Source organism: Ahaetulla prasina, chromosome 2 (assembly GCF_028640845.1).
Source record: "Ahaetulla prasina isolate Xishuangbanna chromosome 2, ASM2864084v1, whole genome shotgun sequence".
NCBI lineage: Eukaryota > Metazoa > Chordata > Lepidosauria > Squamata > Colubridae > Ahaetulla > Ahaetulla prasina.
In genome coordinates this window covers 9725400-9741810 of record NC_080540.1, presented here as the reverse complement: position 1 = coordinate 9741810, position 16411 = coordinate 9725400, and the positions used below count along the sequence as shown (strand labels likewise).

The window sequence follows — 16411 nt, the reverse complement described above, 5'->3', positions numbered from 1 at the left end:
AATCTTTTTCTGTATTTTAGAGGAACATTTTCATAGATTTTTCTTAATGGCAACATAGGCTCTCCTGTGTGAGTTTGGCACCTGAATTCTGACAAAGCATTTGTTGACATATTTTTTTTTCTGATTTGGTCAATCACCAGATAATTACAAAAATTTAAAATTAAATATTCTCTCTAAAAGTTTTATTTTTACATTCATATCAACAACTCATCAATGTACAGTCATATACAATTAGTCCTTGCCCAGTCATTTTAACTCTCTTCCTCTTCTACCTTCTTCTACTTTCCAGACCTTCCTCCTTCTCTTATCTACATCCTCTCCTCCCTCCACCTACACCTTCCTTCTCCCTCTTCTACTTTCTCTTCTCCCTCTTCTCCTCTTCTCCTCTTACCTCCTACTCTCTCTTCTCCCTCCCACCATTCTAAAATGGTCTGGGCAGACCACCTACATTAATTATATTTATACATCTTCAATAATCCTGTACATTAACCATCACTCCATCTCTACCTCAACCCCAATTCCCTCCCCACCCCCCAGAACAAAATGCAGTATCAAACTAACAATCATAATCCAAAATAATCTTAAATTATAATCTCTAGTCCTCCACACATAATCACACTCTCAATTCCTCTCCTTCAAAATATATCTAATACAAAATATTTCCTAAATTTACTCATATGCTATTGATATTTTTTATCTGATACTTATTTTGAATATAATCAATCCACATTTTCCATTCTAAAATATATTTTTCTTGTGTATAGTCTTTCAAATAAGCAGAAATTTTGCCATTTCTGCCAGATTTGATACTTTAAGTGTCCATTCTTCAATTGTAGGTAATTCTTTCTTCCAATATTGAGCAATCAAAAGTCTTGCGGCTGTTATTAAGTTCAAAATCAATTTAGTCTCTATAGCTGTACAATCCATAATTATTCCTAGTAGAAAGAACTGGAGTAAACTTAATCTTCTTTTCAGAATGTTCTGCATAATCCACCATACTTTAATCCAAAATGCTTTAACTTTTTGTCCACCATATATGGTAATAAGTGGCATCTTCACAATCACATCTCAACATTTAGCCTGTACATTAGGATACACATGACAACTTTTGGGGTCTAAATGCCATCTATAAAACATCTTATAAAATTTTCTCTCATATTTTGCGTGTAAATTTAACATTCCTCACAAATTCTTTCCCAAGTTTCCAACATTATTGGTTGCTGAAAATTTTGTGCCCACTTAATCATACAATCCTTAACCAATTCAGTCTCTGAGTCTATTTCTACTAATACATTATACAACCTCTTAATATGCTGTTGACCTTGATCTCTCATTTGTTTTAACAAATTATCCTCAGTTGTAATACTTGATCTAATTTCCATCTTGTAATTGTCCATATTTTTTATAAAAAGTTTTATTTTTACAATCTTATCAAATAATTCATCCAATGTTATATACAATTCCCTGCCCAGTCACCACCTTTTTAATCTTCCTCTTCTACCTTCTTTACTTTAACCTTCCTCTCTTCTTCTATCCTCTTCCTCCACCCTACACTCTTCTCCCTCTTCTATCTTCCTTCCTCTTCTCCTCTTTCCTACCTCCTACTCTCTCTTTTTCCTCCCATTCTAAAATGGCACTGGACCCTACATTAATTATATTTATACATCTTCAATAATCCTGTACATTAATCCTCATCCTATAACCCCCAATTCCCTCCCTTTAACCCGACTTCCCAGAACAAAATGCAGGGTATCAAACTAACAATCATAATCTAAAATAATTCCTAAATTATAATCTCTAGTCTCTTTCACACTCTCAATTCCCCTCCTTCAAAAAATATATCTAATACAAATTATTTCCTAAATTTACTCATATGTTTGATATTTTTTATCTGATACTTATTTTGAATATAATCAATACATTTTCCATTCTAAAATATATTTTCTTGTGTATAGTCTTTCAAGTAAGCAGAATTTTGCCATTTCTGCCAGATTTGATACTTTGAGTCCATTCTTCAATTGTAGGTAATTCTTCTTTCTTCCAATATTGAGCAATCAAAGTCTTGGCTGTTATTAAGTTCAAAATCAATTTAGTCTCTATAGCTGACAATCCATAATTATTCCTAGTAAAAGAACTGCTAAACTTAATCTTCTTTTTCAAAATATTCTGCATGATCCACCATACTTTAATCCAAAATGCTTTAACTTTTTTGCAAGTCCACCATATATGATAATAAGTAGCATCTTCACAATCATCTCCATTTAGCCTGTACATTAGGATACATACATGACAATTTTGGGGTCTAAATGCCATCTATAAAACATCTTATAAAATTTTCTCTCATATTTTGCGCTGTGTAAATTTAACATTCCTCACCCAAATTCTTTCCCAAGTTTCCAACATTATTGGTTGCTGAAAATTTTGTGCACTTAATCATACAATCCTTAACCAATTCAGTCTCTGAGTCTATTTCTACTAATACATTATACAACCTCTTAATATGCTGTTGACCTTGATCTCTCATTTGTTTTAACAAATTATCCTCAATTTGCTTAACACCTATTTTTTGATCTAATTTCCATCTAGCTTGTAATTGTCCATATTGTTACCATGTTTAATTTTTCCCTTCTTCCCCCTACTTTTCTCTAGTTTTAATTGTAATTCCCCTTTTCCATACAAAAGTTCTTTATAGTAACTACCTCCATCTTTTGATATATGTTTATATTTTCTATCATGTGTCTCGGGATTGCCCATATTGGAATCTTTCCATCTAATTTATATTGATATTTCCTCCAGACCCTCAATAATGCATTTCTAATTATATTATTTTTAAATATTTTATCAACTTTCTTATCATATAATAAATAGGCGTGCCACCCATATAACAATCCATAACCTTCTATATTCAAAACTCTTTCCTCAGTTAAATTAATCCAATCAGTAATTAATGATAAAAACTGCTTCATAATACAATTTTAAATTAGGCATTTAAGACCCCCTTTCCCTTATATCCTGCATTATTTTAATTTTATTCTTGGTTTTGCCCATCCATACAAATTTATTAATCCCTTTTGCCATTCCTGTAATTTGATATCATTCTTAAGTACCGGTATCATTTGAAACAAAAAGAAACCTGGGCAAAACATTCATTTTTAGCGCTATTCTTCCCAGCAAGATAGTTGTAACTTCTTCCAACTCTCCATTTCTTTCCATACCTTCTGCCACAATACCTCATAATTATTTTGTATAATTTAACATTTGAAGCTGTAATATATATTCCTAAATATTTAACCTTTTTATTTCAAAACCTGAGTTCTTTCTAACTCTTCTTTTTGTTGTATATTCATATTTTTAGTTATCATCTTTGTCTTTTGCTGATTCACCTTAAATCCAGATACTTTACCATACTGACCAATTATAACTTTTAAACCAGTAGCTGAGTATATTGGTTGACAGTAACAACCAAGTCATCTGCAAAGCTCTTAATCTATAATCTTGATGTTTAACTCTAATTCCCTTTATTCGATCGGAACCACGTGTATTCAGAAGAATTTCTAAAGTTAAAATAAAAAGTAATGGGGACAGGGTCCCTGTCTGTCCCTTTCTCAATTTTAAAAGTTTCTGTTAACCCCATTTACTATTATTTGTGCTGTTTGCTTCTGATATATTGCTTTAATTGCATGGATAAAATAATCCCCAAATTGCATTTTTCTATTACTTTAAACAAAACTGCCAATCCAATCTATCAAAAGCTTTTCAGCATCCAAAAAAAGAATGCTGAGACTTGGTTGTTTGTTCCAAATATTCAAGTAAATTTACAATTTGCCTCACATTATATCTCATCTGCCTACCCTTAATAAATCCTGACTGATCATTATGAATTATTTGATTCATCACTGGCATTAATCTATTAAGTATCTTGGTAAATATCTTGTAATCAGTATTTAAAAGTGATATAGGCCTATAATTCTCTCTTTCATTTCAGACATCATCAATTATTACTTTAATTTTCTTGTATAAAATCCTTCAATTCTCCTGCGCCTAAATTCAATGTTTTAGTATCTGCTGTAGAGCTGGAGGCAGCTGAAGAAATTTGAGCTTTTTTACAGACTTAATTGTTTATATCTTATAATTATTTATTTATTTATATATTTTCCAACAATATAATTTAAATCTTCTTAACCTCCTAAAAACACAGTCTTTTATAACAATATTTAAAATCTCCCTAGATTCTATCAGCAGAATAAAGTAGAAAACAACATGCAATTTACCTGAAGATGGCAAGCAGTAGTTCTGTCATTGCTTTCCACTCATAGCTTGTTAACAATACCATTTTCTTGCTATTTTCAACTTGATTAAAGTAAGAATTAAATACTTGCATAAAGTTCTCACTTCTGTCTATAATCCTTTATTGTCAAAATAGATCTTGATTTGGTCTGGTGATTGAATTCAAAGCAGAAAATCCTCAGATCTGGAGCACTTTGGGTTGCTGGAAACAATTTTCTCATTAATTTCTATAATATTCTTCTTCTATTTTTAAAATGGATGACAGATTTAAGCTGTCCTAAGATTCATAAGAGATTATTAATGGATTGTAAAACAAATATTCTCTCTTATTATTCTAGATCAAATTAATTCTAAACATACAATCTGAATTTTCTAGTTTCTCTGTTTGAGTCCTCTTATTATCAGTTTGCTTGTATAGCAGCATTGAGACAATTTGTTTTCTCTGGTATAATCTTTCCATGAACAACTGGGAACTTGTATAAAGCTTTCCTCAATCTGCTTTTTAGTGTGGATCCTCTGCATAATCGCATGAAACTGTGAACCTACTGTTTCTAGTAGCAACTAGACACAAGTCAAGGAGCATTGCATTGTTGCAATAATAAGCAACCAATGTTTTGAAACACAGTTCATCTCAGCCCAATGAAAATCAAACTGTTAAAAATCTTTATTTATTTGTTATTTATTTTGATTTATAGCTTCTCCCAAGGACTCATGTACAGTCAAAGTAAAATACTGATATTTAAAGCATTGATGTTTTAAAACAATTTAAAATCTAAAAATATAATAATTAAAATTTTAATAGTCCTTGAATAAATAGGTGCTTTTTCAGCTCAGAAAATCATATCTTCCATGACTCTGTTAAACTCACCACAGCAGATTTTCAGCATACTGACCAGTTCTAAATCAGTATAAATTTTGATAGTTAAACCATAGAAATCTGATGCATATATTCTCTGCCTAATAGCTGATCAAGGAAATGGATTTCCTTCCTGGCTTGGATTTCTTTTCTGAATAGGAAATTATGCTTGATATTTTGATGTTTCTTCCAGATATTCTATTTTTGTCAGCTCAAAACTCTTTTTCTTTTGTCCTCTTGTCTGTAAGCTGCTAAGGAAGTTGGGATTTCAGAACTAACAAGATTTTGATTGCTATGGTTTCCTTTCCTTTTAATGCTGCTTGTGATTCAGTGCTCCACAGTGCTCTCTTTGGCATTGATAGAGGCATCTGGAGAGGCAGGTGAAAACTAACAACCTCTTATTAATTATTTATTTTTCAATATACATGTCAAATACCCATTCAGTTATGACGTTTTTGTTTAACAAACCTGACAATTTGTTTAAAAAGTAAAGAGGAACAAATCATAGACTTAATTCTATCACAGAGATGAAAATGATAGAATGTTCAACAGAAAAAGTGATCACAATATTGTTCAACATTATGCAAACACAGTAACAGTCAAACTGGCTTGGACTTTAAGAGCTAATTCAATAAACTTGAGAACTTAGGATTCCATGGGTGAGAATCCTCAAAACTGTTCACTTGAATGAAAGTGTGATATAAGGTCAACACAATACATGAAGAAAATAATAGATCTCAAAGCAGCATTGATGCAAAACTTTTACAAATTGAAAGACAAAAGGACAATATAAAAAGTGGAAAGACAAATAACTAAAGAACTCAAAATAGCCACCTGTAGATGAAGTGAGAGAAAGCTAAGGCTCACAATGAACAAGGCTAGCACAAAGTCTTCTTCCTGTTCTTCCTTGGCCCTTGCTAGAAAGCCAAGAAGGTGACAGCAGGAGAAAGCAGATTCTAACTCATTTTTCATCTTCTTTCCAATCAACCTATCAAAACAGCACCACCAGATTGAAACATTTAAAATAGGAAAAGAATGGTAATTGAACACCTGTCTCTAGATGAATTCAAATCACAGGACAGGATGAATTACTTCTGAAGGAACTCCAGATCTCAGAACCAGTCCAGATTATCTGGAAAAGATAATCACAGCAATCATGAACACCTAGAAGCAAACAAACTTAAAAAAGCCAACATGGGTTTGTCAAACTCCTTACCAGGTGCATTGTTTCAAAATTAGTGGACCAGAGGAATCTGTCATACTTTCTTGGACTTCAGTAAAGCATTTGATAAAGTACCATAACCTCAAATAAAGTAGAAAAATGTGGGTTTCACCACCACAGATGGATTTCTAATGGCTGACCAACTCAACATGTAGTCTAATGGAACTACATACATGGAGGAAATGCTGGAGCAAGGCTCTGTTTTAGGCCAGTACATTTCAACATCTTCATCAATGACTTGGACATAGGATAGATGGCTCTTTGCAGATGAGCCAAGGGCAGGAATGAACACTCCAGAAGATAGCTCAAGATACAGAGGTCTTGACAGACTTGAACATTGGTGCATCTAACAGGAAATTCAACAGTGAAAAGTGGTTCTACATTTGCCTCTGGTACCTTATGTGGTACCTTCTCCATTAAACTGTGAGAATGTGGACCATTTATATATGACCCAGTTTGCAGCAGCTACCATCAGTTCTCTGCATCAGAGGATGTCTTATGTCACTCCTCCGCTGGCTGGGTCCGGAAATCCGAATCAGGCGTGCCTCTGCAGCTCTGCCCAAAGTCCTAGCAAAGTCCTCAGAGCAGGCAGGAGACCAGTAAGTGACTTCAGAGATAAGTTTGACTTTTGCCTGACTCAGAGACTGCCAGAAAGTAGATCCTTTATATAGGCCATGGGGTGTGGCTCCATGACTCAGCACTCATTAAGGCCTGCCCTCCTTCCTCTGTAGCCTCCGCCTCCAATCTTCTGATGCGATCAGCTGTTTCACCTGCTGTGGAGGAGGGAGGGTCTAGCTGCTCCGTTTGCCTGGGCATGGAGTCAGGGCTGGGGCAGGAGATTCTCCTCTGCAGTTTGTGGGCATGGAGCCAGGACTGGGGGCATACATTGCTCTGAGGGCGGCAAGACAACACTATCCTCACATGGGGCCCTTCCCCGGGCTGACGATCGGGATGCGGTCGGGCGGGTTCTGCTCGTGGAAGGCCCGCACCAGGTCCGGGCGTGGGCGTCGGAGGCATTGCCAGGTGAACTCGGTCCCGTACTTGCCACGCCACCAGGTATTGAAGCGCCCCAGCCAGCGGAGTCGCGTATGCTGTGCACCGCTCCTCCGCCTCTCGCTGACAGCGGGGTGGCGCCCGGCGCCGGAGAGACGGCGGGGCCTCAGGGACCAGCAAGGACCGATGGAAAGGGGATGGATCCGCCCACGGTTGATGACCGCGGACCGACCGTGGTCCAGCGGTGGAGGTGTGTTGGGAGTTGTTGAATGCGAACTCCGCCAGGGACAGGTAATCGCCCAGTTGTCCTGTCCTGCTGTTGGTTTGATAGCACGGAGGTACTGCCCAGGCGCCAATGATCTTCTCCGTCCCCCGGTCTCCGGATGGTGCGACAGGCACCTGCACCTCAATGCGCCATCAGGCTCTTCCAAGTGCCATCTTGGTGAGCATGTCCACCACCACCAGCACCGTGGTGAACCCGAGGACGGCGGCAGGTCCGTCAGGAAGTCCATAAATCGCCCAGGGTCTGTCAGGAGTCGGCAAGGGCTGGAGGAGACGAGGGGCCCCGTGGCGGCCTTGGCTTGCCGGCACGCACCACAGGACGTCACATAGGCATGGACATCATGCACCCGGGGCCACCAGAAGGTCCGCGTTACCAGGTTGAGAGTCTTGAAAAACCCAAAATGGCCCGCAGGGTTGTCGTGGCACTGGGTCAGACGACTTCCAATGTCCACGGAGAGACCAGGCGTCTTGGCACTCGCCTCTCGCACCGGGCCCGTAAGTCCACCGTTCCCCGGGCGGCCAAGGCTTCCGCCCGGCAGTACTGTCCGTGGAGGAAGAGGGGTCTTGGGCGCTCAGGTACTCCGGCTTACGGGACAGGGCGTCCGCCCTCGGTTGCCACTGGGGATATAGGTGAGCGGAAGTTGAACCGCAAAGAACAGCGACCACGGATCTGCCGCTGGTTCAACTTCCGAGCCGTGGTGAGGCCAGCAACTCCTTTTCCCAGATGGTATAGTTGCGCTCGGAAGGGTTGAGCTTCGCGGTAATACGCAGGGAAAGAGTGCCGCCATCCGCGGGCCTGTAGCAGCACCGCTCGAGGGCGTTGGGCGTCCGTCTCCACCACGCAGGACCTTCTTCTGAAGGAGCTGGGTGAGCGTGGTCAGTGCGCTTCAAGCCCGGGATGAATCCCTTTGCTGCTCAGGGCCTCCACCTTGCGCGGGTCCATGGCGATCCCTCGGGTGAGAGGATGTGCCCGAGGGTCAATGGGCGACGGAGGAAAAACACTTCTCCAGCTTGGCGTGAGCTGGTGCTCCTCGCTGCAGGACCAGGCGGGTGGAGGTGACTTTCCTGGACATAAAATGTTGGAAGGCGGCGGGGCAGCGAACGGCATGACCGTCCAGGTTGTAGGCCCCGGAGGTCGAGCTTGGTAAAGATGGAGGCCTCCGCAGCCGGTCCATCAGCTCCGGGATGAGCGGCAGGGGTAGCGATTCCGTGATGGCGTTCAGCGGCGGTAGTCGCAACACAGGCGTTTTCGAAGAGGACCGGGGCCGACAGAGGGACTTGGAAGGCGGATGAACCCTCGGGCCAGATTTTTGTCCAGAAAGTCCCTGAGGCGCCAACTCGGCTCGGACATGGAATACAGGCGTCGTGGGCAGCGGGGGCGGGTTGCAGGTCCAGGGCAGTCGAGGGCCTGCGGGGTAGCGGTCCGCCTCCTTTCGCTGAAGAAGTCCTGCAGCTCGGGGCACGGCGACGGCGGGTGAAGCGGGCGGTGTGGCGGATGTGGACTGCAGGCTGGGAAGCGAGATGGTTCGCGACCAGGCCACCTGAGGGTCGTGCGTCCGCAGCCAGGCCAGTCCGAGGATCACTGGGAAGTGGAGGTCCAGTCACGTGCCTCCTCGTGGTCCCCGATGGCGAGGCGCAAGGGCTGCGTGGCGGTTAATGGGTCCGCCACCAGCTCCCTCCCGTCGATGGTCTCGACGCTCATCGGAGGGTCTACCGGAACCAAGGGACACCAAATGGTCCACGAAGGCCCGGTCCATAAAGTTCGTGGTGGCCCCGAATCTACCAGCGTGCAGCCGGATCCCTTCCGGCGGTCACCCACCCACACCGGGTGTCCAAAATCAGGTGCCGAGGGGCCCGGGGTCCATCCACGCCGCCATGTCTGGCGGGCTTGGTCCGTGCCCGCCTAGGGTTTCCCTGGGCCGGGCCTGCCCGCTTCCGACTGCCAGGCCGGGATTGGGGACGGGCGATGTGTTCGCCCGCCTGGGGCATGCGGCGGGAAATGGCGGGCTCCCCACAGTACAAGCACAGCCCCTTGGCGCCTCCGGCTCCGCTCCTGGGCCGTCAGGCGAGGCCTGGCCGCCCAACTCCATGGGCGGCGCCACGGCGCGGGTGGCCCGGGACGGGCCGGCACGGGTTGAGGGAGGGCGCGGCGCCGAGCCAGCTCGTCTGGAGCTCTTCGAAAGGCCCCTTGAGCGTCCGCCAGTGCCGTGTCGTTCCAGTCAAATCATGGCACAGCGCCGTCTGGGCCCGCAGGGTCTTCCATCAGGCGTAGTTGCCCCCAGAACCCTGGTAGTCCGCCAGCAAGGGGCTGTCCCTGAGCACCAAGGCGTGGCCCACTCGCAGCCTGGCCAGACAACAGGTTCATCAAGGCCACCCTGGCCCGGTCATCTGGAAAGTCCCCCGGCCGCATTGCCATGTAGGTCTGGCACTGGGCCATGAAGGCCGGGAACATCTCCATCCGTCCTGAGAACTTCTCCGGCACCGGTACCGGGCTGTGGCGCTGAGGAGGAGGAGGAGGAGGTTGGACTGCTGGGGCATTCCCAGCAGCCAGTTGAGCAGTCAGCTGGGCGACTTGCTGTTGCAGTTGCTGGTTGTCTGTTTGTAGCTGCTGCACAATCAGCGCCAGCTGTTGCTGATCCATCTTGTAGATGTGTGAGGGGGCAGGCAAGATGTCGTGTCCCACTCCTCCGCTGGCTGGGTCCGGAAATCCGAATCAGGCGTGCCTCTGCAGCTCTGCCCAAAGTCCTAGCAAAGTCCTCAGAGCAGGCAGGAGACCAGTAAGTGACTTCAGCAAGATAAGTTCGACTTTTGCCTGACTCAGAGACTGCCAGAAAGTAGATCCTTTATATAGGCCATGGGGTGTGGCTCCATGACTCAGCACTCATTAAGGCCTGCCCTCCTTCCTCTGTTGCCTCCGCCTCCAATCTTCTGATCGAGGTCACACCAATCAGCTGTTGGTAATAAACCCTCCTCAGGCTCACCTGCTGTGGAGGAGGGAGGTCTAGCTGCTCCGTTTGCCTGGGCATGGAGTCAGGGCTGGGGCAGGGAGATTCTCCTTCTGCAGTTTGTGTGGGCATGGAGCCAGGACTGGGACCGGGAGGCATACATTCCTCAGTGTGCGGGAGCAGGTAAGAAGGCCCCGGCTGCTCTGAGGGCGGGCAAGACACAACAAAGATCATGTGAAGTGTTAATACCACTTTATACTGCCTTGGTAAGGCCACACGTGGAATACTGCATTCAGTTTTGGTCGCCACAATGTATCAAAGATGTTGAGACTCTAGAAGGAGTGCAGAGAAGAGCAACAAAGATGATTAGGGGACTGGAGGCTAAAATATATGAAGAACAGTTGCAGGAACTGGAGATGTCTACTTTAATGAAAAGAAGGACTAGGGGAGACATGATAGCAGTGTTCCAACATCTCAGGGGTTGCCACAAAGAAAAGGGAGTCAGACTATTCTCCAAAGTACCTGAGGGTAGAAGCAGAAGCAATGGGTGGAAACTACTCAAGGAGAAAAGCAATTTAGAACTAGAGAGAAATTTCCTGACGGTTAGAACAATTAATAAGGAACAACTTGCCTGCAGAAGTTGTGAATGCTCTAACACTGGAAATTTTTAACATATTGGATAACCATTTGTCTGAAATGGTGTAGGGTTTCCTGCCTGGGCAGGGGTTTGGACTAGAAGACCTCCAAGGTCCCTTCCAACTCTGTTATTATGAGATTTATGGACTTGGGTCAATCATGAGTTCATAAAATTGCGAAAAGTAATCATCAAATATACTTGGAAGTGCTAGGGACAGATTATATATATGTACATATCCCGTGTTTCCCTGAAAATAAGACCCAGTTTTATTTTCTTTTGGGCCCATAATAAGCACCAGGTCTTAGTTAAAGGTCATGTCTTAACCGCTTACCTTAGGACCATCGCCACACCACACTGCACCACCTGTTGCACCACTGCCTGACTTCTTCTGCAGCCACCATGCAACCAAACTGTTTCTCAGCTGATTAAAACACTTTTAACTTCTGGAGGATTTTTTGTGTGTGGAGGAAATAATGTTTTAAACAGCTACCATCAGTTATCCTTTTCCTTTTGGCTAAACTCCTCTAAGTGCATTTCCACTAGACTGCATTTTCTTTCACTCTTGCTTCCCTTCTGAGAAGGCAGAGAAGAATGTGAGTCATATCTGTGTATGTTATGCTTGGGGCAGGATGCCGTGTGTGCGTTGCGCCATTACCACAGTTCACAACAGGGATGAATCCAGGGCCCACTGAAAATGGTAATTAGCCATTTCCATTTTCCTTTTCTCTCCACCTACACATTTAATCCTGAGAAACGTTTCAGTAAAATGAATCAGGCCAAAATTCAAACAATTTCTCACCTATACTTTCAATGGGAGATCATAAATGAAATTCAAGCATTCTGTAAACTCATCTACTATTCCTCATATGGATTACCTTGTGTGCAATAAGGGATGATTTATGCTTGAAGTAATGTCCACAGACTGGACATTTCAAACATTTCTCCACAGTGTAAAATCTCTGGTGTATCATTAGGTAGGAATTCTGACTGAAACTTTTCCTACAGATAGGACATTCAAGGTTTTCTCTCATCTGTGAGTCCTCTGGTGTGTAACCAGGTGGGAATTCTGACTGTAACATTTTCCACAGTCAAGACATTCAAAGGGCTTCTCTCCTGTGTGAGTCCTATGGTGTATCACTAGCTGGGAATTATCTCTAAAATCTTTCCCACAATCAGGACATTCAAAGGGTTTCTCTCCTGTGTGAGTCCTCTGGTGTGTAACCAGGTGGGAATTCTGACTGTAACATTTCCCACAATCAGGAGATTCAAAGGGTTTCTCTCCTGTGTGAGTCCTCTGGTGTCTCACCAGGCTGTAATTATCATTAAAACCTTTCCCACAGATAGGACATTCAAAGGGTTTCTCTCCTGTGTGAGTCCTCTGGTGTCTCAGCAGGCTGGAATTATCAGTAAAACCTTTGCCACAATCAGGACATTCAAAGGGTTTCTCTCCTGTGTGACTCCTCTGATGTCTCACCAGGTGGAAATTATCTCTAAAACCTTTCCCACAATCAGGACATTCAAAGGGTTTCTCTCCTGTGTGACTCCTCTGATGTCTCACCAGGTGGAAATTATCTCTAAAACCTTTCCCACAATCAGGACATTCAAAGGGTTTCTCTCCTGTATGAGTCCTCTGGTGTATCACCAGGTGGGAATTATCATTAAAACCTTTCTCACAGATAGGACATTCAAAGGGTTTCTCTCCTGTGTGACTCCTCTGGTGTCTCACCAGGTTGGAATTCTGACTGAAACTTTTCCCACAATCAGGACATTCAAAGGGTTTCTCTCCTGTGTGAGTCCTCTGGTGTGCCACCAGGTGGGAATTCTGATTAAAACCTTTCCCACAGATAGGGCATTCAAATGGTTTCTCTCCTGTGTGCATGGTCTTGTGTCTCAGGAGGTGCGAATTTGTAATGAAAGCTTTCCCACAATCTCGACATTCATAAGATTTCTCCATGGATTGAATCCTCTGATGTGTCACCAGGCTGGAATTATCACTAAAACCTTTCCCACAATCAGGACATTCAAAGGGTTTCTCTCCTGTGTGCGTCCTCTGGTGTTTCACTAGGTGGGAATTCTGATTAAAACCTTTCCCACAGATAGGGCATTCAAATGGTTTCTCTCCTGTGTGCATGGTCTTGTGTCTCAGGAGGTGCGAATTTGTAATGAAAGCTTTCCCACAATCTCGACATTCATAAGATTTCTCCATGGAATGAATCCTCTGATGTATTGGCAGGTGGGAATTACGAACTGGAACTTCTCCCACAGTCAGTATATTGAACGGGTTTTTCTCCTTTATGATTCCTCTGGTCTATCACCAAGTTGGAATTATAACTGAATGTTTTCCAACAATCAGGACATTCAAAACATTTCTGTCCTATGTGAGTCTTCTGGTGTATCACCAGGCTGGAATTGTGACTTTCCCATAATCAGGACATTCAAAGGTTTTCTCTTCCGTGTGAGTTCTCTGGTGCTTCACCAGGATGGAATTCTCACTGAAACTTTTCCCACAGAAAGGATGTTCAAATGGTTTTTATTCCTGTGTTTAGTGTCTCATGACCTGGGAATTTCTAATGAAACTTTCAAACAATCTGCACAGTCATACGTTTTCTTCCTCCTGTGAGTTATCTGATGTAGCACCATGTTGCCATGCTCACTAAAGCATTTACTACATTGGGAGCACTTTTGTGGCTTCCCTCTTGTGTCTGGGTGCTTCCATGAACCACAAGGAAGCTGTTGTGACCAAAGCTTTTGCCACAATCAGGTAATTTTTATGGTTTTTCTCCTCTCTGGCTCCTCTTGTGCATCATCAGCTGCGACTTGCAATCTGTGCTTTTCCCACCAATAGACAAATCTATGGAGCTTTTCCACAGATGATATTCTTGAGAAGATAAAATATGGACAATGCCTTGTTTAGTGGTGCTTTCATTCAAGCCGTTTTCTTCCTCACAGGGAGAGGCCTGAATTACTGTCTGCTCTACATGACTTTACTATTGACCTTTTCCTCTCCACTGACCTCCAGATATTTCCCTCTTTTGCTGAAGGATAAATAATCTCCCTTCACTTTTCATGTAATGTATGCTTCAGTTCTGCATAATCTGTTTATTCTTTCTTCATTTTCTCTCTTTTGTCTAACAGCTGTTGGAAGAGGAGAATTGTGTAGTTTTCTGAAGGAAATGGAAAATATTTGATTTCTGGCTTGATTTTCTTCCCTTTTCAACAGTGTTTGTTATTTACAGTTGTCCCGAGTGTTCTTATTGCCATCCTCTTTGTCTGTAAGATTCAAAGAAAAATACAACTTTAATTCTTTTGGTTAGAGATGATGTGAAAAAAGAAAAAAGTATATATTACAATGAAAAAACAAACATGCCCCAATATTAGAATAATCACTTACATTATTGATGATTCATATCACACATGGAGTACTACTGAGATCCATGTTCAAATATTCAATCAATATTCAATCAAATTGTATTATTTAGTTGGGTCAGTCATAAATTCTTAACAATGCAAAGTGTTACCATCAAATATATCTTGAAGGGCTGGGAATATAATTGCAGATTATGCATAGAGAGAAATACAGATACACCCACCTACACATGTATACATGGAGAAAATCTACATCTTTCAAGACTGACAAAATGTCCCAAAATGTTTGCAGTCAAACCTTCTGAGCTAAATTTAGAGATGTGGGGGCTTTAACTGATGAAATGATGCTGAAAGCCTCTCTAAGCTTTGAAGCACCACTTTTACTCATGGAAGTCCTCAGCTGCAAATAAGAACAGAAAATCCTGTCTTCAAACCCTCTGGTGACATCCCCACTCAAGTCGTCCTCACTTAACCTACCACAATTGAAACAGATATCTGCGTCACAAAGCAGCTCAAACAGAACTTATCTCTGTTCCTTTGTAGTTGTTAAGCAACTTACTGTGGGTTGTTAAAGGCAATTTTGTATGACCGTAACTTGCAATTTCCTGCCAGTATATCCATTGATTTTGCTTTTCAGAAGCTAGCTGGGAAGGTCACAAATGGGGATTATCAGTGTGGGATGACGCGGCCATCATAAATGTGCAACTATTGGCAGATCCCGAATTGGTGCAACTCCTTTTCCTAAACCTTTAAAACCAGAGTGATGGTCATTGAACAAGTGCTAAGATTACCACAAATTTTATGGACCAGGTGCACGTCTCCTTCTACTGTGCCATAGGAATTTTGAAGGCTCGGGGATGAAGTGGTAAGTGAGGACTACCTGTGCAACCAAAGAGCTATTTTTTAGGAAGTGTTGGATTATGCAGAATTGAGCCATGGACGGGACAAGAAATATCATTCTTACTGCCAAGACATGGAAGTAAAAAAACTTGTAAATTTTATTCATCTGTCATTTTCAATACATGTGTGGATTACAAACTATATTAAAAGAGCAACATCAGGATGTAATGGGACACTTTAACCACCCTGATATCAACTGGGAGACAAATTCTACAGCAAGTAGGAGATCAAACAGATTTCTAACCAACTTAGCTGACAACTATGTCATCCGAAAGGGAACTAGAGGAAAAACTATATTTGACTTAATTCTTAGTAACAGAGAAGCGATAGAAGGAGTTGAAGGAGTTGATGATGCTGTCTATCCGTCATTTTTCTAGCATATCAATAAGTAGGTTGTAGTCTACTTTATCTTATGCCTTGCTGAAGTCCAAATATACAATGTCCAGAGCATTTCTCTGGTCTACTAATTTAGTCATTTTGTCAAAGAATGAAATACGATTGGCATGATCTGTTTTTTAAATTATTTTTTCTATTATCTTCCCAGGTATCAGTGTTAGGCTGATTGGTCTGTAGATTCCTGGGTCTGTTTTTTCCCCTTTTTTGAAGATGGGAACTACATCAGCTCTTTTCCAATCCTCAGTGTTCCAGGATTTTTGAAGGATATGGTACAAGGGTTCTGAGATAATATCTGCCAGCTCCCTCCCAATCCTGCTGTTCTGAGAATCAGGTCCTGGTGATTTATATTCACCAAACTCATCAAATTTGAGATGACACCAACCTGGCAGGAATACCCAACACCCCAGTAGATAGGGTCAAGATAGAAGGGAATCTCAATAGCCATTCCCAAAGACTCAAATTTAAACTTTAAAGAGACTTTTCAAATCTTCCCACCAGCAGAAAATTGCAGCCACCAGTTTCACAGC

General features: G+C 42.5%; 2 protein-coding genes across 4 annotated transcripts in view; both read right to left on the bottom strand.

Annotated features, from left to right (window-relative positions):
• LOC131193488 (zinc finger protein 850-like) overlaps window positions 1-16411 on the bottom strand; it is a 201406-nt gene that overhangs the window by 146983 nt on the left and 38012 nt on the right. The gene's annotated exons all lie outside the window — the stretch shown is intronic.
• Window positions 11635-16411, bottom strand: part of LOC131193503 (zinc finger protein 84-like) — a 97902-nt gene continuing 93125 nt past the window's right edge. For all 3 annotated transcript variants that reach the window (XM_058173742.1, XM_058173744.1, XM_058173745.1), the window contains one exon: window positions 11635-14492. In XM_058173742.1, coding sequence (XP_058029725.1) covers window positions 12250-13428 — 1179 coding nt within the window. In that variant the 5' untranslated portion in view covers window positions 13429-14492 and the 3' untranslated portion in view covers window positions 11635-12249. The remainder of the gene's footprint in view (window positions 14493-16411) is intronic.